The sequence below is a fragment of the Ctenopharyngodon idella genome, chromosome 7 (genome assembly GCF_019924925.1).
Source record: "Ctenopharyngodon idella isolate HZGC_01 chromosome 7, HZGC01, whole genome shotgun sequence".
Taxonomy (NCBI): Eukaryota; Metazoa; Chordata; class Actinopteri; order Cypriniformes; family Xenocyprididae; genus Ctenopharyngodon; species Ctenopharyngodon idella.
Window position 1 is genome coordinate 48,118,468 of NC_067226.1, and position 25,699 is coordinate 48,144,166.

Below are 25,699 nucleotides of genomic sequence, written 5' to 3' on the forward strand. Positions count from 1 at the left end.
ACCTATATTATCTTAGTACTGATTAATACTGACATTTCACACAATCATTTTCTCTTCTAATGCGTCCTGAGACAGCTCACAAACACAAATACAGCAGGTAATCAACAGTCTACTGATTGTAAATTTCTCAGATGTGTCAATCATGCAAAACTAATGGATTTGTTTGTGTGCAATTGCAGGTGTTCAAAGTAGACCAGAAAGCACAAGCCTGTGGCTAAAAGAGAAACTGATGCTACTGTCATGTTGAAAACAAAAGGTTTGTTGAAGTTAATGATATGTAAAATATCCAAGAACTAAATCACAGGAGCTAGAATCTGTCAGTACCTCTGAAATAGTAACACTAATGTGCCAAACCACATAAGAGTTAAAAATGATTGACAATTCAATTCTTCCCAGCAAGAAAGAGGCTGTTTTTACATTTGGCACTTGGCAAGTGCTAATTGTGTTAATTTAACACAATTAATACTCGTCTGCTCTGCCTGAAGCAGAAGTTGTGCAAAAGTGCAATGAATTTCAGTTTATCCTGTTAAAAGGATATTCATCCAAAACTGAAAGAAAATGTCATCATTTACTCACCCTCATGTTGTTCAGAGTATAAAAAATCTGGTCTCACTGGTCACAAATTGATGTTTGAACAACACTAGTTGGATTTGTATGTTTTTTTTCAACACTAGACCCACCCTGAAACTCAAGAGTTTGTTTAACTAGCTTCATGCAACAGGCCTCTGTTGGTCTAGTAACTGTTATTGTTTACAAAAAGCCTACGGCGTAGGTTCAGCGCAGAAGTATAAATCAACCTTAAGGCTAAATTACACAAGAACACTAGACCTCTTCCAAAACTGCACCTGCATGTGTTTAGCGATGATAATGTAAAGCTTACTAGTGGTTAATCATAAGCTAGCGCTATGACCCAGAGCCCTCACGACCTAAAAGTTACGTTTCATTTTAATGGTGCAATGCTAAAATATTTACTAGTGCGCAAGTTGTAACTCATGTAGTGCCTTTTAACATCTCATTTACCCACAGCTATTGCAACCAGCCCCTGAACAAGAGCTTTCAAGTGCTTTACAATACACAAATGATGAAGTCATTTCTTTTGTGAGTCTAGCAATCCAAAGTACCAATTAAGACGCCACTTTGCTAAAAAGGCATTTGTAGTAGAGAGATGATGAGTGCACTAACGGCTGAAAAGATTTTCAGAACATGACAGTAGATAAGACAAAATCATCAACTTTTTCTTTCACTCATTTTCATTACAAGTCTTTGATTGTTGATTCTTGATTTTTCATTGTTCTGTTTTTCTGGAGCAGCAGATAGTGCTTTATGCCTGATATACTCACACTGCGGTCAAGCCAGCCGCAAAAGAAATATTGTGTGCGTCTATAATTACAGTAATTTGTAGAATGGCCATAAATTTTATTAGTGAGTTGGATAGCGCGAATCGTCATGATATAATTTCATATGTTTCTAATTTCCATTTAAAGCCCATTTAGTACTCAAGTTACCTTAACCTCCCTCTGAAGCTCAGGACAGAGAGGAAATGTTATGTGTTTTTTGTGCAATGACCTTTCTACAATATCATCCTGCTGTGATAGCTGGAGAAATATAGACACAATACATCAATGGCTTCCCTCCTCTTACTTGCTCTTACACTGTGTGCAACGGCCCCCTAAAGCAACAAGCCATGCATAGCACACAAAATTATTCATCCACTATCCAGCAATGCATATGCACGGCAGCCGCTTATAGGCATGTCCGCATGGGTTATAAAGATGGCTACATGCTCCAATTTGCTTACAGACCATTTAGTTTCAGCGGCATTATAAAGCCATTCTGCATGAGCCAGCTCAAATGAGAGCTTGTTCTAGCAGCCATTGGTGGATGCAGCAGAAGTGATTACGCACGAGACGGAGAATTCTGTGAGTGTACCAGAGGCCAGCTAGTGAGAGCTGTGTAGGTAAACCTCACTACCCTGATCATTGCGTCCTTGTTAGCGCGCCCACCTCCCATGCCGGAGATGATGGTTCAAGTCCTGCTCGGAGCAGGGAGAGTAGGACTGGAGGGGTTACATGGTGCCATGACCCAGATGGGAGTGAGGTTTAGGGGGGTGAGTGTAACGAAGGCCAGCTAGTGAGAGCTGTGCAGGTAAACCTCACTCCCCTGATCTCAAGAGGCACACTAGCGACTGAGGCTTGAGACTGCAGTCTTTAACGTCCTTGTTAGCGTGCCTGCCTCCTATGCCTGAGACGCTGGTTCGAGTCCCACTCGGAGCAGGGAGAGTTGGACCAGAGGGGTTACAATGGTGCTATGACCCAGATGGGAGTGAGGTTTAGGGGTGAGTGTAATGGAGGCCAGCTAGTAAACCTCACTCCCCTGATCTCAAGAGGCACACTAGCAACTGACGCTACAGACTGCAGTCTTTAGCATCCTTGTTAGCACTCTTGCCTGCCATGCCGGAGATGCCGGTTCGAGTCCCACTCAGAGCGGGGAGAGTAGGACTGGAGGGGTTGCATTGGTGCTGTGACCCGGATGGGAGTGAGGTTAAGGGAGGAGGCCAGCTAACAGAGGCCAGCCATTAAACCTCACTCCCCTGATCTCAGAAGGCGCACTAGCAACTGACGCTACAGACTGCGGTAGGACCGCCCTGCTTCGAGGGTTACACATGTCATAGGGTTATAGATGTCATAAAAAGCTGGACAGATCTCGAGTCGCACCAAAAAGACAACAAACCATGCCATGACTGGAGCTTTGTGCAGCAGTCACTGGAGCTCAACTTGCAAAGTTGATAGTCAGCGAGCTCACCTTACCTATCAGGAATAGCATTTTGTGTTCTGACTCAACTACTGTCCTGACATGGCTTAAGTCTGATTAATGTCGATTCAAGGTCTTTGTGGGAACCAGGACAGCATGGAGGAATGTAAGCTCATCCCTTGACCCATCAAGGCCCATCCTTTCTGTTACGACCACCTCATGAGCAGGTCCAGGTGAAGAAGGCCCTACAGAGCTACGGCGATCTTTGTTCTGTCATTCCATCTCAACCAGTTCTGATAGGTCTGTCGCTGATTCAAGCCAGTATGCTACATGGTGGTGGTCACAGCATGCACACTTCACCGTGATGAAGCGGAGAAAGATGATCAACCTACTGCAAAATTTATCAGAGCGAGCATCTTTCCGCATTTAACAGTCCCAACTCGAATGTTTCCCGGAGGAATACCAACTTCTCAAAGCCAACAAAGCAGTCCCTTACAGTAGCTGCCTTCTTGTTCTGTCTCCTGCGTTTGATTCCACAAATGAAGTAATTCCATTTTGCAGGTATCTCCAAAAAGCACAGGATTTGGATCCTAACTTCAAACACCCTATTGTGCTGGATCTGAGTCAAGGCATCACCAAACTGTTAATCCAGGATTTTGAAAAGAGATTGACCAGAGCGTGTCTTCATTGATATCTGACATCCTACTGGATATTGAGAGAGTGTTTGGAAGCATTACCATGCTTGCCTGGAGTGCTGAAGGTTGAGATTAAAACCTGCTGTTCCGAAGATTCCACTGGGATGGACTGCTTTGGCTCGTTCCACGTGAAGATTGGCAGGCATACAGAAAAAAGATCGGGTATTATATTCAAATTCCTCACCACTCGAGCAGTACATCTGGATGTACTTACCTCTATTGATTCAGATGCCTTCTTAATGGCTGTACTGAGGTTTACAGCATGCCATTGTACCCCTGCCGAGCTTCACTCTGTTCAGGGGTCAAATTTCAGAGGGGGAGAGGAAGAGTTTGAGAGAGGCTTTTTCTGTCATGAGTCCTGCAAGGATTGCTGGTGAAGCATCAGATTAACTTCCATTTCAATCTTTCAGTAGCTCCACACTTTGGAGGAGTGTGGGAGCAGCACTCAACACCACTATTGGAGCACAGATCATTCCTAATTACATTTCTAATTAAAGTGCAAGCGATTTTGAACTTCAAACTGTTGGGGTATGTATCAGTAATGTCCCAGATGTTGACCCAGTTACACCAAATCACCTTTTGATGGGGCGGCCTAATAGTTCATTGCCTCAAGTTGTCTACCAAGATTCTCAGGCGGTAGAGACAAAGGCCAAGTTCATACATTACTCGTCAAATTCAGCCCCGTGATCCTGTTTGCTTGCAATCTACCCTGTTTCAGTGGAGTTATATTGTCGTTCTGCAAGAGCTGGTGTGCTGAATTTTGACTCCCTGCCAAATTATTACCCCCCTCGTTGAAGCCACTACTTGATCGCCTAATCTTAACCCTACCACCTAATCTTAACCCAACCCCACATCTAATCCTAAACATAACCAACATAACCATTTTTTTGGCACCACACCGGCTCAGTGAAAGCCTGTTCAGCACTCATGTTTTTTTGTTTTTTTGTGTGTGTGTGTGCAATGACTGTTCCACATTATATATGTCAAGTCAATAAAGAATCATCCCGCTGTGATGGAAGGTGAAAAAAATACAGTCACTCCCCCACTCTCTGTGCACAACGGCTCACTGGTTCAAAGCAGAAAGCTGCCCATTTATAGCACACAATATCATTCAACCTTTATTGATTTACACAGAAGCATTTAGGGCCTTTTCAGACTGGGTGTTGAAAACAATCAAATTCGAATACAGACTCCAATTTGCTTGCAAACCACCTTACCTCGGTGACATTATTTCGTCTGCCACTCAGCAAAAAGATCTGCAGAAATATCGAAGCACTCTGTGAAATTTTTTCCAGCAGCAGATTGCGATAGGCTCTTAAAGTCATTATTTTGATTTCTTGTGCCAAAGAAAGACGGCAGGCGCCGCCCCATTCATCTAAGACAACTGAACCTTTAGTGAAACGGCCATTCAGAACGATTACTCAAAAACAGAACTTTCATTCATTCTTCTTTGAGACTGGTTCATTTTAGTGGGTCTGAAAGATGCTTATTCGCCTCTATAGCTGGAAGATCCAGAGAAGATTTTGGTCTTTTGCAGTACAAGAATGTTTCCATCCCATTCCACATCTGCCACAGTCTTTTTGCACTGATTTTTGTTTCCTTTTTCCGTCATGTTATCCTTCTGGCTTGTTTTGTCTCTTATATTGTACTGTTTTGTTGCTCAAGGCTTTACCTCTGATCATATCCAGATTCAAGCTGTGAGCGGCCGTTGATTCCGATCCGTGTAATGCTGCTTGCTGTTTCTTCATTGTTTCATTTTGGTGCACTTTTTGGATGGCTTTAGCTAATGTTAGCTCAGAATCTAGTTCCGACAGTCCCATCTCTGATTCCCACAAATATCCGGTCTCTGATTAATTCCTCTTTTAACGCCCTAAAAATTGTAGTGTTCTGCCAGCTTGGGTTATGAAAGTCTCTACATTTTCTCCGTCATTTTGGCATCGATGATTAAACTGAGCCTGTTCAAATATGACATTGTGTTTGCTGACGCAGTGCTGTCTAAATTCTTCCACAACACAGTCATATTTCTTTCTGTCTAACTCACCCAGCGGTAATAGCACAAGGATATCATCTGCCTCGTCTTCCATGGCATATAACAAGGAGTTGACGTGATATTCCTGACAGTCCTGAGGCTAGACTATAGCGCTCGAACCGTCTGATCCTTCTTGGATAATCCACTGAAACTCAAAGGGCTTCGTGATATCTGCAGTGCTGCAACAATCATTTCTTCGGTTACTTTGTGCATGCGGTTCTTTATAACCAATTCTTAAGGTTCGCTTCTGACACCATATATGATGTTTTATAATATCCCACAAAAAATCATGCATTACATGGCCATGCCTCACTCACTTTTCCGATGCTTTATTTTCATTCTTTCACTTCCTCCCTACATCACGCTCCCCCTGCTCTCCCACATCAGTCCCTATCCTTTCACCGTCATGTTTTTTGCTAACGTTGGAGGTTTGCCTTAAACTAATGCTCTTCTCCTCATCTCATGGACAAAATTGTGCAGCATCTGGAAGGTAATTTCTGATGTTTGGCATCACAGAATTTAGCGGTATTACTACGACTTATCAGTAATGCTAAAGACAGTGCCGGACAGTATTTGTTCCACGTTACTGTACTCAAGTACATGTTTCCAAGTATCTATATGTTATCAAAGTATTTTTATTTTGGGAAACTTTTACTTTTACTTCACTACATTCCATACTTTACTACATTTCATAAAAACACATCGTTCCTCATTATTTCGAGCTGAAGAAATCACCACCCCCTCTGAGACTCAAGAGCGATGTCTGACTCGTGAACGAGCTGATTCCTTACAATGAACCTGGTGAATTGTTTCACAAATTGTAGTGAATGATTCATTTGCGAATCGGACTGATCCAATTGCAGCTGTTTTAGAATCAAAAGGTGTGTTCGACTTGAAGCGGCGCTGCGCAGACCGATCGGTGTATGACATCAAAGTACCGCGAGAGCATTTCGAAATCATACGGAGACATCTGCTCTCTCATTGATCTTGAAAACGACTATGCAGTCAGAGTATAGAGGTTAAAGGGTTAGTTCACCCAAAAATGAAAATTCTATCATTTATTACTCACCCTCGTGCCGTTTTACACCTGTAAGACCTTCGTTAATCTTCAGAACGCAAATTGAGATATTTTTGTTTAAATCTGATGGCTCCGTGAGGCCTACATAGCCAGCAATGACATTTCCTCTCTCAAGATCCATAAAGGTACTAAAAACATATTTAAATCAGTTGATGTGAGTACAGTGGTTCAATATTAATATTATAAAGCGACGAGAATATTTTTGGTGTGCCAAAAAAAACAAAACAACAAATTATTTAGTGATGGCCGATTTCAAAACACTGCTTCATGAAGCTTCGGAGTGTTATGAATCAGCGTGTCGAATCCGCAGTTCGGAGCATCAAAGTCACATGATTTCAGCAGTTTAGCAGTTTGACACGCGATCCGAATCATGATTCGACACGCTGATTCATAACGCTCCGAATCTTCCTGAAGCAGTGTTTTGAAATCGGCCATCACTAAATCGTTATTTTGTTTTTTTTTGGCGCACCAAAAATATTCTCGTCGCTTTATAATATTAATATTGAACCACTGTACTCACATGAACTGATTTAAATATGTTTTTAGTACCTTTATGGATCTTGAGAGAGGAAATGTCATTGCTCCCTATGTAGGCCTCACTGAGCCATCGGATTTAAACAAAAATATCTTAATTTGTGTTCCGAAGATCAACGAAGGTCTTACGGGTGTAAAACGGCACGAGGGTGAGTAATTAATGACAGAATTTTCATTTTTGGGTGAACTAACCCTTTAAATTTGGTCTTGCAAGAACATATGCAATGGAAGTGTTTGATGAGAAATCTGACTTTTGACAGACTACATAAAAAGTGTTTCGTCCACCACAGAATCCTGCCCAACATGGACTAAAAAGTGATTCAGTTGACTTAAAGAACTTCTGTTTGGTGCCTAACTAGAAATCCTGCTGCACAGATGTTACCATAGATGGATTTAAATAGCTATGTACAGTATCCTCGGGCATAATTGTATATTGCACTATTTAATGATTCATAGTTGTTATTTTTATATAGACAGAAACTCATTTCTGTTTTTTTCTTTCTAAATGGACAGAGTCTGTGGATGTCACAAATATTACTGAAGAGCTTTCACTGTTCATCTGTCTGTTGATCATCATGCATAAATAAATGCACAAACATGAATAATGCAGCTGTTTAAAAGAGCACCACTTCATATGACACTCAAACAATGAAGAAACAAATAACACTGTGACAGAGAAACAGTGAGAAATGAGTCAGAGTTTGAGGGGATGGAGAGCAGAAGAGTGTCTGTGTGTATCCAGCTAAATCCAGTTTCTGATGGTAGTTTTCACGGTGATTCTGAGCTGGATGGTGATTAGCTGATTCATGCTGGTTTAGATGGTGGATCTGCTGGACTGAGAATGTCGTGGTAGAGACTGGCTTAAGGTGCATCTGAAATACTGAGTAGGTACTACATTTGAATTTGAACTTACTTTGCGATCGTTAAAAAAGTACATTCTATATAGTATGAATGTAGTAGTATGAATGAAATTCAGACGTACTACATTACTGTCACATGACCAGTTGTGGTCGTCAGTTGTGTCGCTCACTGTCATTCACAAATCCTCTCCCGTGGCCTCATGGGATAGTAATGCACACTTCAGAATCTCGCCAGAATTCGGACGCAGCATTGATCAAACTGTTTAGGTCTGGAAGTCCAACTTTTTCCGATAGTACCTCGTTAGGCGCGTTCTAAAGAGTTGTGAAGTCTCTGTGCTGTTAAGGCCTGTTCACATTAAGAACGATAACAGTATTAGCGTCCACCACAGCAGACGATATCATTCTGTTTATTCTAAGTGCGCACTGCAGTTTTGTCCTCTGCCTCTTTAAATGCTCAGGTTCTTAAAGCAGGATGTGTTCTGATTAGCTGCCAATGTTAATCAGCTGAAAAAAAATATTCTAAAAAGTAATTCCAACAATATCGTTTCTCTGTTCCGTCATCATTATAGTTGTAGTGTGACTCTGCTATTCTTTTATATGTAGAACGATTTTTAGGGCGATATCTTTATCGTTATAGTTTTCATCCTTGGTGTGAACTGTCCTTTAGTCACTTTAGCTGTTCTGTATCCACAGCGTCAGGAGAAGAATTACTATCTACACTCCCATAGTCGGGATGCGGTAGTTCGCCACATCAATATGCATCTGCATAAAATTGAACTCTGCTGAACTTTATCATCTAAACTTTTTGAATTTCAACCACTGTAACCTCACTTGGGTTGTTTTCAGCCTAAGGGCTGGGTAAATATAGGACAGAACACATGTTGGGTTAATTTTACCCAGCAAATTGGGTTGTTTATTTAACCCAGCATAATGGGTTGATTCAGTTTTTTTACTATAATACTAGCTTATTTTTTTTACTTCATACATGAATTAACATTTAACACAAAAACCTACCCAAACACCGGGTCGTTACGTCTGACCCAGGATCTGGGTAACGCAAAAACTACCCAAACACCGGGTCGTTACGTCTGACCCAGGATCTGGGTAACGCAAAAACTACCCAAACACTGGGTCGTTACGTCTGACCCAGGATCTGGGTAACGCAAAAACTACCCAAACACCGGGTCGTTACGTCTGACCCAGGATCTGGGTAACGCAAAAACTACCCAAACACTGGGTCGTTACGTCTGACCCAGGATCTGGGTAACGCAAAAACTACCCAAACACCGGGTCGTTACGTCTGACCCAGGATCTGGGTAACGCAAAAACTACCCAAACACCGGGTCGTTACGTCTGACCCAGGATCTGGGTAGCGCAAAAACTACCCAAACACCGGGTTGTTATGTCTGACCCAGGATCTGGGTAACGCAAAAACTACCCAAACACCGGGTTGTTATGTCTGACCCAGGATCTGGGTAACGCAAAAACTACCCAAACACCGGGTTGTTATGTCTGACCCAGGATCTACCCAAAAGGCTCAACCCAGGACTTGGGTAGAAAAATAACCCAAGATTTCGTAGAGTGTATGTTTTTCAATGTTTGAGTGCAGCACTGTGATAAGCTGTACATGTTGCTGTCCTTTCAAATCTGAGATCATTCCAAGAATATTGCAAAAATCCAGTAAGTTCCTGCCACAATGTTAGAGCGATCCCAGGCTGTTCTCGGTGGGCGCTATACGCTGTTTTGGATGGATGCTAGGTATGATTATTTATTAAACATGAGAAAATATAATATAATGACATTACCATATGTTTAAAGTGTACTTACAGAAATTCATTTTAGAGTAATGACACTAATTTTAATAACAAACAGTTCCACACATTATTCTCTGAGGTCTGTTTCTAGACAAAAGAGACAGATCAACATTCCCCTGGGCAAAACCAAACATTAATGCCAAAATAAACATTATAAGAAGTTGTAAATATGCCATGAGCATCAGAAGCACTCGGTGTACTAGATTGGGATTCAATTATGTCCACCCCCGATTCCTCACACACACACACACACACACACACACACACACACACACACACCTCTCTCTCTCTCTCTCTCTCTATACAAATCCACTCTAGGGAGTAACACAGACTCGTGCCTTTAGTATTTGACGAGATTTTACACGCACCAAACAAACTGGAGTAACTGGCGCAGTGATGAAGGTCAGTAAAACTGATTATAAACAAACATCTTGGGTATTTTCCAGTGATATTCTGAGTTGCCTAATTGTTTTTTTTTTTTTTGTTTTTTTTTACGGCACTAACTTGAATAAATGTATAGATAGAAGGCGTTACATAGAGTGAAAACAGTGTATACTCTGTATTTTGTTCCTGAAGACCCTGACAGTTCCCATAAGCTCCAGGTGGACGCTGCTGCTGAGCGCGTGTCTGACGCTGACGGCGCGCGCGGACTGCGGCGAAAACTGCGCGTTCTGCGCGCGGCAGCTGCCTCTTCAACTCAAAGATATCAACTCCATAGTAAGTCTACTGTTGCACTGCATATACTGTATACACACATATAAGTGTATAACCACATATACACGAAGAAAACGGGATGAAAGTCAAAATTTGAAAGTCATTTGAAAGTGTAAAAATTAAAAACGATAAGTGCTACTACATTTTATTTAGGATAGCTATTTTTGCATACATTTTTACACAATTTTCTTAATGTTACGTTTGCTCAATTAAAACAAATAAACGATTTCGTTAATTCTTGCACCTCTCTCTCTCTCTCTCTCTCTCTCTCTCTCTCTCTCTCTCTGTAACTCGTTATCATTATTAAAATTATTTATTAAAGAATTCGTCTAGACCTCTTCGGAAGATGATTTAACGGATTAACTGGAGGCAGATGTCGGATAGACGGTCATTTTTCATAATAAAATAATAAAAACACTTCATATAGGCTATTCATACGTTTAAAGGTAGGCTACGAGTCTGTGATTATTGTTTTTATTTTCAGCAAATAATCAGTAATCTTAATGAGCTCGTTTAAAGCTTCAGAAGGGTGACATACTAAAAAAAAAACGAAAATCGTGAGGAACTCTGTCAGATTGTGTGTGAGATTTTCTTTAAATCCTCCATTTCAGCTGTGAAATTAATATTCAACAATTCATCACCTCTAATGGATCAAATGAAGTGATAGTGTGATCAAGTATTCAATGAGAAATTTCATAGCAGAATCTTATACATCTTAAAATATGCTGTACTTTATGTTTACAACAACAATTCATAAGAGAAGAGATTTCTGCTAACAGTTGTCTCCTGGAGTTCTGACATTGTTGAAAATTTGGTGGAAAACGAATGTAAAACATGCACTGAATCAAAGAATATACACAGTTTCTATCAGATGATGTGAAGTTTTGTCATATTCTGTTTTAGTGTCGCTGAAGTTTTTGTTAAATGTTAAATTACATTTTTTTTTAAATTATTCAGCCTTCAGTCTTTGGATATAAATGATGTGATATGTGAATGAAACTGGTTGTGCTATAAATGATAATATATCTGGAAATGATCAAGACTAAAGTATAAAAGAGTGGTTAAGAAGGTGACAGCAATGATAATAATTCACCTGAATAATTCAGAATCATGTGTTTTCAAATCATTATGCTGTTATTTATTCACTGACACACAAAAATAGGATCCTTGGAGAATCGTCAGCTCTTTTCTATAAAATGAAAGTTCTCCAACAAGGATTTTGGGTGACACTTCAGTTTAGGGTCCAGTTCTCACTATTAACTAGTTGCTTATTGTTATATTAATAGGATATTGGCTGTTTATTAGTAAAAATAAAGCACATGTTAATGTTGTATTCTGCATGACCATATCCTACATCCCTTAATCCTTCCCAAACACTTAACAACGACCTTACTAACTATTAATAATCAGTAATTAGGAGTTTATTGAGGCAAAAGTTGTAGTTAATAGTTAATATTGACCCTAAACTAAAGTGTGACTGGATTATGTTTTGTCTTTTGTTTTGGAGCTTGGCATGAACTGACATTGCATTATTATTATTATTATTAAAAATAACAGCAGTATGTGATTGAGACAGCATGAGGCAGTGAAAATAATCGCAGATTTATCATTTTTGGTTGAAGGACATGAGAGGGGACGTGTTCATGTCAACTGAGCAACATGTCAGAGAATTTAATGTGATGTATGTCCTGTTCTCTGTGCTCTTGTTCAGTTTGTAGTTTTGCCTTGTTCCTGTTTCCCTCGTTATTCCCTGAATGTGTCACCTGTGTCTTGTTAGTTCATTCACCCTGTGTGTAGATACAGAAAATGGTCAGAAAATCTGATGAGAAGCTGAAGTGCCAAAGCATCAATATCAGTGATCAGTACTGGCAGAAATGAGAGACTGTACACTCAACAACTGGGTTGTTTTAACCACAGTTGGGTTAAATGTTTGCCCAACCTGCTGGGTAGTTTTAAATGACTGTATCGTTCGCTTAAAATGAACCCAAAATATGCTGGAAATTAAACAAACATTTATTAATAAGTTTAATGTATAATAATTACACAATAAACATGTTTTGACCCAGCGGTTGGGTTAAATGTTTGCCCAATGTGCTGTGTAGTTTTATTTAACTCAACTATTGTTTAAAAATTACTATATGTCTGTCTTAAAATGAACCCAAAATATGCTGGAAATTAAAAATCAGACACATAATTACTAGAAGCAACAATAATAATCAAAAAGTGAACATTTATTAATAAGCAATTGAATAAATGTTTATAATTTAATTATTAGTTATTATACTTGTTAATAAATGTTAATTTCCAACATATTTTTATATTTAACATATATTTTGGGTTCATTTTAAGCGAGCAATATAGTAATTTTTAAACAATAGTTGAGTTAAATAAAACTACCCAGCAGGTTGGGTCAAACATTTAACACAACCACTGGGTTTGTCCATTTTTAACCCAACTTAGTATATTTTTAACCCAGCACTTTTAGAGAGTACTAAAAGCCAAAAAACTTCCATTTTGATTTCATGGGGACTCTAAAGAATCCGCAATTGGATCCTGCTTTCTGAGTTCACCAAATGTCACAACACTGATTCATGTTTGTGTGCTGGAGAGAGTACGGTGTTGGTGTATTTGTGTTGAAATGTCACTCTGTATTAGTGTTTCCATGGTTGCCCACAAGCTTAGCACAACCTCTACACCTACTCATCCACTATCATCCAAAACACACGCGCTCATTTGCATATTGCCCAGGTATGGGTTGAGAGGCTGAGAGACGAGGGAGAAAAAAAGTACCGTTTCATATCCTTAAATTGATGTTACTGAAAAAAAGAGACAGCCGTTAATTTTTCTAACTGTTGTGTGTTTCCCATTGACTATACATTCACATTTTGTTGACAGGAATGCGTGTTGGAGTGTGAGGAGCATATGAACGCAGGCGGCTCTTGGAGTTTGTGTAAGCGATTCATGCAGAAAGCTGATGAGGTTAACCAAGGATCCACAGAAACTAAACACTTGGACACCCAAAAGCACCATGAAGACAAAAGATACGGTGGCTTCATGAAACGTTACGGGGGTTTTATGAAGCGTTATGGAGGATTCATGAAGAAGACTGCAGAGTTCTATGGTTTGGAGCCGGAGGATGTTGACCAGGGCAACGCGATCCTGACTAATCACGATGTTGAGATGCTGACCAATCAAGTTGAGGATGATGGCAAGAGGGAGGCGGCTCTGAAAGATGAGGGAGGAGCTCAGGGTGTGGCAAAACGTTACGGGGGTTTTATGAGGAGGGGAGGTCTTTATGACCCGGAGGGCGTGGTAAAGGCACTACAGAAACGTTACGGGGGCTTCATGAGGCGGGTCGGTCAACCGCAGTGGTGGCAGGAGAATAAACGCTATGGAGGCTTCTTAAAACGCTCCCGAGAGGAAGATGAGGCTGAAAATTCATCAGGGATAGAAAAGAGGTATGGTGGATTCATGGGGTTTTAAGCACCCTAGTCCACTTCCTCTTAAGAACCGACATGCTTAAAATGTGCTCATAAGTGTTCGTCGTGTCCTTATTGTGGTAACGTGATTTAGTGTGAATAAGACCATCGTAAAAGTGCATCTGAATTCACCTTTACATGTTGTGTAGCAGATTTTACACTGTACGACAACCAGTCCTTTTTTAATCAACTCTACAAATCTGGTCTGCATGAGACATTCATTCTTAAATATGACAGACATTTACTTGTCTTTTACAGAGATGTATATTTTTTTGGGCACCAGTCTGAATCTTGTCATTTGCTTGAATAAACTGCTCGAAACTGCACCAGACTGTGTGTCTTGAATAGAAATGCTGAAACAGACATCAGTCTTCTCTTAAGTGGTTTGAGCCTTTTGTTAGCGAGTTTTATAAAAGCGAGTATTCTTCTGAAGTGTGCTGAGATTATGATGATGTTTCTGGACCAAGTGCGTTTACTTAAAAGTAGTAGTGTAATTGCTTGGTTCATGATGTAAGTTAGCAGTGAAAAACACTTCAGCTAATGGCACGACTATCGTGAAACTCATACAATCATGGCAAGTGGGATTCGAATTTGTGCAAGTTTTCACAAAGATCTGTAGGCATGCCTAGAAACTTTATCTCTCATAGAAGATCAGGCGTGGTTATACAGATTACATAATGTGGGAAAGCAATTAACTACACTCTAAAAAATGCTGGGTTAAAAACAACCCAAGTTGGGTTAAAAATGGACAAACCCAGCAGTTGGGTTAAATGTTTGCCCAACCTGCTGGGTAGTTTTAGTAATTATGTGTCTAATTTTTAATTCATAACCTATTTGGGGTTCATTTTAAGCCAGCCATATAGCAATTTTTAAACAATAGTTGGGTTAAATAAAACTCCCCAGCATGTTGGACAAACATTAAACCCAACCGCTGGGTTAAAACAATCCATCCGCTGGGTTTGTCCATATTGGGTTGTTTTTAACCCAGCATGCTATCAATGTTTCTTTTTGAGTGCGCTTTACACGTCACATATCTATGCCAAACGTCTCTCACATTTGATCTATAGCATAACATTAACCCTTCAAATGCTAAACAAGATCTCTATGGGGCATTAAATAAAAAGTCTAATGTATGTTTGGTAACACTGTATTTTACAGTGTCTTTGTTACACATGACACATGTACTTACTGTAGCAATAATAATTACTAACTAACCCTAAACCAAACCCTAACCCTATAGTAAGTACTGTACATGTTGTTAATTAACCCTTTCCCCGCCAGCGTTTTTTAAAGAAATTTCCATCTTTGATCATTTAAACAAAACTTTCATGTCCAAAATAGGGTCTTGAACACAAGTCATGATGAAGTATCTTCCCGATAATCCTTTGTAAAAGGTGAAGATTTAACCTGGTGTTTGTGTAAATAAATGTTCTAAGACCCACCTATTAATTCCCCCACCATAATCAAATGAGCTGCACGGTTTTTTAGTTCACTCTATATAGTGATTCAAGACTAAGGATAAACACAGACTAAGGTTCACAGATTCACTAGTCACGTCGAGCAGCCAAGAGAATATTTTTCTCCTATGTGCGCGTCGTTATTATGGGAGTCTGCGGGCGTCAAATGATTAACCCTTTCATGCATAGAGGTCACTACAGTGTACAGCTATTCAAAAAGCATTTTCTTGCATATGCATGGGTTTTGATGGCATAGTTGCACATCAGTCTCTACAGTGGACATCATCCTATACATTGCATGCCGTTGTATGTTGATTTTTTCCCCTCCAAACCAAGATGGCCGATGATCAGTCCGAAAGGCCAAGTTGCTCCGGAATATCCATCCATTCCTTCTATCCTAGGAGACTCTTGCAGGTAAAAAAAAAAAAAAATGTTGTAGCATCAAGCAATATCTAATGAGTCATATCACAGTTAAATTTTCCAAGTATTGATTTTAGATTGGGAGAAAATTCTGATTAATCATCTGTCCACTATAGTCGATATCATGCATCAATAGCTATATTTCAGCTACAATTCATACTATTACTGTGACTGTTGTCCATCTGCAGTAACTTTTTTTGACTGTAAATAAAATTTATTTGTGTTATAAGAATGTAATTTGCATTAACATCAAGAGAAAGTAATGTGATTATGTAATGCATGTTACTTGTAATGTATTACTTTACTCATAACATCAAAAAAGTATTCTGATTACATGATGCACATTACTTGTAATGCGTTACTTTACTCGTAGCATCAAAAAGTAATCTGATTATGTAATGCACGTAACTTGTAATGCGTTACTTTACTCGTAACATCAAAAAGTAATTCGATTACGCAATGCACGTTACTTGTAATGCGTTACTTTACTTGTAACATCAAAAAGTAATCTGATTATGTAATGCACGTTACTTGTAATGCGTTACTTTACTCGTAACATCAACAAGTAATTCGATTACGCAATGCATGTTACTTGTAATGTATTACTTTACTCATAACATCAAAAAAGTATTCTGATTACATGATGCACATTACTTTTAATGTGTTACTTTACTCGTAGCATCAAAAAGTAATCTGATTACGTAATGCACGTTACTTGTAATGCGTTACTTTACTCGTAGCATCAAAAAGTAATCTGATTATGTAATGCACGTTACTTGTAATGCGTTACTTTACTCGTAACATCAAAAAGTAATTTGATTACGCAATGCATGTTACTTGTAATGCGTTACTTTACTCGTAGCATCAAAAAGTAATCTGATTACGTAATGCACATTACTTGTAAGAATGCACGTTACTTGTAATACATTACTTGACTCGTAACATCAAAAACTAACCTTATTATGTAATGCACATTACTTGTAATGCATTACTTTACTTGTAACATCAAAAAGTAATCTGAATGCGTTATGCATGTTACTTGTAATGTGTTACTTTACTCCGTACATCACAAAGTAATCTGATTATGCAATGCATGTTACTTGTAATACATTACTGTACTCGTAACATCAAAAAGTAATCTGATTAAATAATGCACGTTACTTTTAATGCGTTACTTTACTCGTAACATCAAAAAAGTAATCTGATTACGTAATGCACGTTACTTGTAATACATTGCTTGACTCGTAACATCAAAAAGTAATCTGATTATGTAATGCACGTTACTTGTAAGAATGCATGTTACTTGTAATACATTGCTTGACTCGTAACATCAAAAACTAATCTTATTACGTAATGCACATTACTTGTAATGCGTTACTTTACTTGTAACATCAAAAAGTAATCTGAATGCGTTATGCACGTTACTTGTAATGTGTTACTTTACTCCTTACATCACAAAGTTATCTGATTACGCAATGCACGTTACTTGTAATACATTACTGTACTCGTAACATCAAAAAGTAATCTGATTACATAATGCACGTTACTTGTAATGCGTTACTTTACTCGTAACATCAAAAAAGTAATCTGATTACGTTATGCATGTTACTTGTAATGCATTACCTGAAAACACCTGATAGCTAGGTGTTCTCAGAGGAGAGCTGTCAGAAAGATGTTAGAAATGTGTCCATCTTAAACATAATCAGAATTAACAGCTAATAAGGGTAAATCGACATACTCTGGTAGGAGGGAGCATCTGATTTGGGTTTCCAGTTTTACCATGACAGGTTGTAGAGATCTCTGATATCAGATATGCGAAGTTCAACTTGTATGTAGTTCAATTGTGTTTGCAATATTTTGCATTTATATTTTTTGTATATATTTTACAGTTTTCACATGATTTTATATACATTTATTGATTGGTTTGTTGATTACACACAATATTGCTGTGTTATTACTGTATTATGTTTAATACCTTTTCAGTTTAAACCATAAATGCATGGACATCTGAAAATCTCTTTGAAAAATATGTTAAAAAATTACATTTCAAATCTTGTTTTTTCATGCCCTAAGAGCAATAAAAACACGTAGGGGAAAAAAATCTTGACTGAGGTTATCATAATTCATGCATGAAAGGGTTAAACATATGCCGCGCCCATCACATCCTGTCCCGTTAGGACTCTCCGTACACGAATACTGAACTTTGTCTTTCGGTAAACACGAAGCGTTTTAACTGTGCAGCCAGAGCGAAGGTCGATAACCAAACCACTCGGTTAAAGGCGGAATGAATGGTGCAGATCTGTCGTTGTATTATTGAGTTCTAATCGAAACGAGTGAGGTAAGACACCAATATATACCGCACTAGACAACGAATAAATCCGATCATATGATTTTACCTAATTACCTAAAGTATTCATCGGTTGTGATATCGACATTGTTGAAAACGTTGAACAAATTGAAAAGTTGAATAAACTCGACCCTTGTCCAAACGCTTAACCCTTGCGTCTCTAGGATCTATTCGCCATCATCATGAACTTTCTCTTGGAGACTCTTCAGGTGCTTTTCATGTTACTGGTCTACAGCTTAGAAACCTTCGTTCGGCTTTTTATACCGGCTCGAAGGAAGACTGTGTCCGGGGAGATCGTGTTGTTGACCGGGGCGGGCAGCGGCATCGGGCGCCTCATGGCGCTGGAGTTCGCGCGCCTGGACGCGCGCCTTGTGCTGTGGGACATCAACGAGGACGGGAATAAAGAGACTGCTCGTATGATTAAAGAAAAGCACGGAGCGCGAGCGTACACCTATACCTGCGACTGTAGCGACCGGGAGGAAGTGTACAGAATCGCAAACCAGGTAGAATATACAATTACACTTCATCAAAAAGACATGTAGAACTCATACACTACATGGGTAGCTGACAACTGGACATAGACACAATATTTTTTTTTATTTTCATAATCATTGGATTTGTAAATTTGAATGTGACTGGTCTTTTCTGTGGGAAATGAGATGTCAGCTGCCCGCAGGTGTTTTAAGTAGCATCAACACTTGTAATGACCATAAACATTATTCTTTCCACTCTCTGTTTCAGTACACTGTAAAATGTTTGTGTCACACAACTTTTACTTGTTTCAGCTTAATTTTCTTCATTATAAGTGCAATCAAAATGGTAAAAAATAAATACAATGAACATAATGACTAAGTTATAACTTTGACACCTATTTGATACATTTGATAGGTTTAAGTTTTGACAGTCTAATAAGAACAAGTGTAAATCATGACTGACTCCCTTTGTTTTATTAAGGTAAAGCGTGAGGTTGGTGATGTCACAATTTTAATAAATAATGCGGGGATCGTTACTGGGAAGAAGTTCATGGAATCTCCTGATGCACTCATAGAGAAGTCTATGGAGGTCAATAGTCTGGCACATTTCTGGGTATGTCTTTATCTATCTATCTATCTATAGTCATGTGAAAAAGTTAGGACACCCTATTGAATTCCATGCATTTCTGTATCAGGGCATAATAAAAAAAATCATCTTGGCAGGTCTTAAAATTTGTCAAATAAATCCTCAGATGAACAACAACACATGACATATCACACCGTGTCATTATTTGTTTAGCAAAAATAAAGCCAAAATGGAAAAGCCATGAGTGACAAACTTAGGACACCCTTACTGTTAACACAGGAATTAAGAGGGTAAGTAACGATCAGGTGCAAGCCTTTTGATCACCAGCAAGTGTGATCAACTCTATAAAAGCTGAAGTTCTGGCAGTTTGAGCGTCTGGAGACTTCAGGTGTGTGTTAACACAATGCCAAGGAGGAAAGACATCAGCAATGATCTTAGAGAAGCAATTGTTGCTGCCATCATTTTGAGAAGGGTTACAAGGTCATTTCCAAACAATTTGAAGTCCATCATTCTACAGTGAGGAAGAAAATTCACAAGTGGAAGACATTCAAAACAGACACCAGTCTTCCCAGGAGTGGACGTCCCAGCAAATTTACCCCAAGATCAGACTGTGTAATGCTCAGAGAAAAAGGCAGACAGCCCAAGGGCTACACCTCAGACTCCACAGGCCTCAGTTAACATGTTACATGATAAAGTTCAAGACAGAACAAAGTATGTCATGTTTGGAAGGGTTTCCAGGAGAAAGCTTCTTCTCGCTAAAAAAAGCATGGCAGCACGGCTTAGGTTTGCAAAGTTGCTTCTGAACAAACCACAAGAACAAAGTCCTTGAGACCAAACTGGAGAAGTTTGGCCATAATGCACAGCGCCGTGTTTGGTGAAAACTAAACACAGCATATCAGCACAAACACTTCATACCACAAGTCAAGCATGCAGGTATAGGGATGATGATTTTAGGCTTGCTTTGTAGCCCTGGGCATCTGTCATTGAGTCGACCATGACCTCCTCTGTATACCAAAGTATTCTAGAGTCAAATGTGAGGACATCCGTCCAACAGCTAAAGCTTGGCCAAAATTATCATGCAACACGATCTGAAGATCACCAGCAAATCTACACCAGAATGGCTGAAAAAGAAAAGAATCAAGGTGCCGCAGTGGCCCAGTGAAGTCCAGACCTCCGACTGAAACGCTGCGGCGAGAGCTGTGCATTAACAAATATCCACAAACCTCAATAAACTGAAGCAACGTTGTAAAGAAGAGCGGGCCAGATTCCTCCAGAACGATGTGAGAGACTGATAAAGTCATACAGAAAATGATTACTTCAAGTTATTTCTGATAAAAGTGGATCTACAAGCAACTGAATCACAGGGTGTCCTAAGTTTGTCACCCATGGCTTTTCCATTTTGGCTTTTTTGCTAAACAAATAATGACACGGAGTGATATGTCATGTGTTGTTGTTCATCTGAGGTTTTATTTTCCAAATTTTAAGATGATTTTTATTTTGCCCTGATACAGAAAACAATGGAATTCAATAGGCTGTCCTAACTTTTTCACATCTATCTATCTATCTATGGTGAAACATGATATCTTGTATCTCCTCTCAGATGTACAAGGCGTTTCTGCCCGCAATGATCGCTGGTAATCACGGTCATTTGGTCAGCATTGCGAGCTCAGCTGGACTCATTGGCGTGAATGGACTGGCAGGTAGATGTTAGTAACACAACACAAATATCTCACTTAGAAGGAAGTGCGTATTTCACATTACAATTGTGCTTTTGATATTTACAGATTATTGTGCGAGTAAGTTTGCTGCGGTCGGCTTTGCTGAGTCAATGGCGCTAGAGCTGCTGGCCATGGGCTGTGATGGAGTGAAGACCACCATAGTCTGCCCGTTTTTCATTAACACGGGCATGTTTGAGGGTGCCAACACAAAGTAAGAAAGCGTTTCTCAAAAATGAACAGAACTTATTATTCTGTATTGCTCAGAATACACGTTTTTTTAATCAAAATGCAACTAACCATATAATCGTGCATTGTTAAGAATATTGCAAAATTGCCTCATCAACTTTTAAAAAAGAGGCAAAAACACTTCCCATGTTGGGATCATAAAACATGTCCAGTTCATCTGAGAAATTAGGGATATGACAACATGGATATCCTCCAGGTAAAAGAAAATACAAATTTTAAATGTATGTTCACTTCCAAAAAATAAATAAACAATTGCATTGTGCAGTGAATTATCAGCTACCAAGAACATGAAAACCACTGAAATTCAATGTTCAGCTTTATTATTCAGCTTATGCTAATAATTTTGCCAGTTGTAGGGTCCGGTTGTAGGGTGTTTTTGTTTACTTTTGTAGAACCCCAGTTGATGTCTACTGTAAAATTTGATGAACATTTGATCTATCATCTTGGTTGTTTTGCCAGTGTAAATTTTAGTTATATGTTAATTATTACTAGGCCCGTTCATAATCTGTGTGTGTGTGTGTGTGTGTGTGTGTGTGTGTGTTTTTTGCAGATTTCCTAGACTCATGCCTATTCTTGATCCAGAGTATGCGTGTAGGAAAATTGTGGATGCTGTCCGAAGGGAACAGGTTTATCTTTACCTGCCTCGAAGCGTCTACATCATGATTGCTTTGAAGAAGTAAGTCATGCTGGACCTCAGTGTTAAAGATCTATTTTAATTTCATATTTCACTATTATAAAACACACATTAGCTCTGTTTTCATCCACCTATGCTTATGCACATTTTGGGATATTGCATAAAAAATGCTGGATGGAAACACCAAGATGCGCATAATTTCTAAAAATGTGCATAAAAAGTGCACTGAATTTTTTTATCCGATAAGAAGACATGCGCATAAACTACGATGGAAACACATTTACTAAATACAGGTGCTGGTCATATAATTAGAATATCATCAAAAAGTTCATTTTTTTATTATAAATTATTTTTAAAAATGAAACTTTCATATATTCTAGATTCCCTACATGTAAAGTAAAACATTTCAAAAGTTTTTTTTTTTTTAATTTTGATGATTAGAGCGTACAGCTCATGAAAGTCCAAAATCCAGTATTTCAAAATATTAGAATATTTCCTAAAATCAATCAAAAAATGGATTTGCAAAACAGAAAAGTTCAAGTTCTTTAAAGTATGTTCTTTTGTGCACTCAATACTTGATCGGCAGGACATATTACAGCAAATGACTTGCTCCTAGCACAAATTACTGCATCAGTGAAGTGTGGCATGGAAGTGATCAGCCTGTGGCACTGCTGAGGCACTATTGAGCCTTCAGATCATCTGTATATTGTTGGATCGACTGTTTCTCATCTTTCTCTTGAAAATATCCCATAGATTCAGGTCAGGCATATTGGCTGGCCAATAAAGCACAGTAATATCATGGTCAGCAAACCACTTGGAAGTGGTTTTTGCACTGTGGGCAGGTGCTAAAGTCCTGCTGGAAAAGGAAATCAGCATCTCCATAAAGCTTGTCAGCAGATGGAAGCATAAAGTGCTCCAAAATCTCCTGGAAGATGGCTGCATTGACTCTGCACTTGATAAAACACAATGGACCAACACCAGCAGACGTCACGGCCCCCCCAAATCATTATTGACTTCAGAAACTTCACACTAGACTTCAAGCAGCTTGGATTCTGTGCCTCTCCAGTCTTCCTTCAGACTCTGGGACCATGATTTCAACATGAAATGCAAAATTTACTTTTATCTGAAAAGAGGACTTTCGACCACTGTTCACTGTCCAGTTCTTTTTCTCCTTAGCCCAGGTAAGATGCTTCTGACGTTGTCTCTGGTTCAGAAGTGGCTTGGTAGTCCTTTTCCTGAAGATGTCTGAGTGTGGTGACTCTTGATGCGCTGACTCCGGCTTCATTCTACTCATTGTGAAGCTCTCCCAAGTGTTTGAATTGGCTTTACTTGACAGTATTCTCAAGCTTGCGGTCATCCCTGTTGCTTGTGCACCTTTGCCTACCCAATTTCTTCCTTCCAGTCAACTTTGCATTTAATATGCTTTGATACATCACTCTGTAAACAGCCACCCCATTCAGTAATGACCTTCTGTGACTTACTCTCTTTGTGGAGGGTGTCAATGATTGTCTCCTGGACCATTGCCAAGTCAGCAGTCTTCCACATTAGTGTGGTTTCAAAGAACAAAAGATACCCGGAATTTATACTGTAGGGATGGTCATTTAATGAAACTCAAATGTAAATATTCTAATATTTTGAGATACTGGATTTTGGACTTTCATTAGCTGTACGCTCTAATCAACAAATTAAAAAAAAAAAAAAAACTTTTGAAATGTTTTACTTTACATGTAGGGAATCTAGAATATATGAAAGTTTCATTTTTTTAAATAATTTACAATAAAAAAATGAACTTTTTCACGATATTCTAATTATATGACCAGCACCTGTATAGACAACTCCCTCAAAAAACTCAGGTGACTTTGCCTCAGCAGAGGCTGTGATTGGATAACTGATCATTCAGTCATTATTTCGTTAGATGAGAAAAGCATTGAATAGACTTCACAAAAAGTAGCTTTAAAAAGAAATATTTAGTTATATTTACATAGACTGTTTAATGAGGTGGCATGAATATAAATGAAAAATGAAATTTTACTCTAAATATGAAGCTAAAACCACCAGTAGGTGGCGGCAAGTCACTGTATTAATGAGTGAGTCATTGAATCATTCATTCAACCGATTCATTCAGGATGAAGCAAGTGGCTGTCTTTATGAATCAATGACTCACTGGATTTGTTAAAAACGGACACGTGTGAGACTCAGTGAAGCAGAAATATCTGTTTGCTTTCTCATTGCTGTTCTCAAATTAAGAGTTTTGTTTGTGTGTTTTGTTATTTCGGTGTGCATGTATAACAGCTGCTTTCTCTGTCTTGCTTTTACTCTGTCACACAGTTGTTTACCCACTAAAGTCGGCGTGCTGCTTGGTAAATATCTCGGAGCGTTCAACTTCATGGCTAAGTTCAAAGGTCATGGGAAAAAGAGCAATTAATTTCCACCATTAGAGGAACTGAGAAACAACCGGTGGACTGTTGGGAGAAGGAAAACAAAGCAGAGCTGCCGGGAGTGATGGACGAGTTACACATTAAACAAACATGAAAAATAGAGACATGGTAAAAACTGACCAATTTGCACTTCTTACATTCAGCACTTCTGTTTTAACCATTACAGTGAAGCAGTTTCTGTGTTTAATAATACCAACGTTAAGCCTCATTAGCCATTTGCATTTAATTTGCACTGAAGAAACCATTTTAATGAAGAAAAACTGACTCTAGGGTTTAAATATTGTTTCTCTGTTGGTTTTTTTTACATCTTCTTGACCAGATGTGAATTACCTTATTTAATTACTCACTTAATGACTGACTGATTGTATTATGGAAGCGGGTCATTTTGTACATTATCTTAGCCTACTAATAAATCTGTTAATTATAATAGTGTGTGTTTTTTTTTTCAATCTGACACACTTTTATGAAGACATATCAGCTCCACAAAAAACATTCACAGGATTTATGAAATTGTGGTGTGTATTAGTGATCAAGATTCGAATCATTTGTTTCGAACCAGTGATTTGGATGCAAAGTCACGTGGTCTCAGTAAATGGGGCTCTACGTCATAACTGTTTCGAAATGTCAATGATTCGCCGCTAGGGGGCGATGAACTCTGTGAACCCATGAACCAGTGTCTATATAAATGATTTTAACCTGATCTCGGAATAGATGTATACATTTGTAGACATTCAATGGCACATTTGTATAATAAAAAAGAAGAGTTGTAGTTAAAAGTCTCTTACTGTACTGATTAACCGAAATCGCCATAAAACAAAAGTATTATTTAAATAGGTTTTAATTTCATAATGATGTTGTGCACTTGAGTGAAACAAGATATCAGTAAGTCCAATGACGGACACAAAAGGATTCATATACTTAGGAGAAATATTTTATATATACAATATTGTATAAAAATATATATTTCAAACTTCTAAATGTATGCCAGTACTGTATTGTTGTGAGCAGTGCGCCCCCATGTGGACAACATGCCAACCACAAGTGCACTGATTATGATGCTTTTAATTACCAGCATTAAGCTTTTACATTTCATTTCATGCCTTTTTTTGATTATTCGGGCAATTATAACATTTACAGACACCGTAAACATGACACATTTTAATGCTTTCAAATTTTGTGGTTTTGGGGAAATGCATCTAAGTGAAATGATAGTCCAACTTTAGTGTCGTGTCCTAACCAGACGCGACGCGACAAAATCAATCAAAAACCACAGCCAATCAGAAGAGCGTGTGGGCGGAGTCTCGTATATAGGCCTACACATAATCAAATTCATAAATATTACACCATTGTAACATTATTAAAAATACATACTGAGTGACTGAAACAATTTTTGTGATAGAATACACTTCAGTTTGAACGTTCTTGT

The 25,699-nt window shown here is 38.7% G+C and overlaps 2 protein-coding genes across 2 annotated transcripts; both read left to right on the forward strand.

Moving 5' to 3' along the window:
- The first annotated feature begins 10,004 nt into the window (after positions 1-10,004).
- penkb (proenkephalin b) lies at positions 10,005-14,280 on the forward strand. Its single transcript, XM_051901622.1, has 3 exons — positions 10,005-10,163; positions 10,338-10,478; positions 13,371-14,280. The coding sequence occupies exons 1-3, from the start codon at positions 10,158-10,160 to the stop codon at positions 13,956-13,958; spliced, it is 735 nt and encodes a 244-aa protein (XP_051757582.1). The 5' UTR covers positions 10,005-10,157; the 3' UTR covers positions 13,959-14,280.
- A 3,706-nt stretch (positions 14,281-17,986) lies between these two features.
- sdr16c5b (short chain dehydrogenase/reductase family 16C, member 5b) lies at positions 17,987-24,700 on the forward strand. The gene is made up of 7 exons (XM_051899994.1): positions 17,987-18,169; positions 18,343-18,681; positions 19,133-19,264; positions 20,838-20,937; positions 21,022-21,166; positions 21,752-21,877; positions 24,164-24,700. Exons 2-7 carry the CDS (start codon positions 18,361-18,363, stop codon positions 24,258-24,260), a joined length of 921 nt encoding a protein of 306 aa, XP_051755954.1. The 5' UTR covers positions 17,987-18,169; positions 18,343-18,360; the 3' UTR covers positions 24,261-24,700.
- Positions 24,701-25,699: the final 999 nt, after the last annotated feature.

Bases quoted from the DNA above. Each gene is read 5' to 3' on its own strand.
- sdr16c5b (XM_051899994.1), top strand. From the start codon at position 18,361: ATGAACTTTCTCTTGGAGACTCTTCAGGTGCTTTTCATGTTACTGGTC. The intron at 19,265-20,837 runs GTATGTCTTTAT...ATCTCCTCTCAG, and splicing joins ATAGTCTGGCACATTTCTGG to ATGTACAAGGCGTTTCTGCC. The intron at 20,938-21,021 runs GTAGATGTTAGT...TGATATTTACAG, and splicing joins TGGCGTGAATGGACTGGCAG to ATTATTGTGCGAGTAAGTTT.
- penkb (XM_051901622.1), top strand. The intron at 10,479-13,370 runs GTAAGTCTACTG...TTTTGTTGACAG, and splicing joins TCAAAGATATCAACTCCATA to GAATGCGTGTTGGAGTGTGA.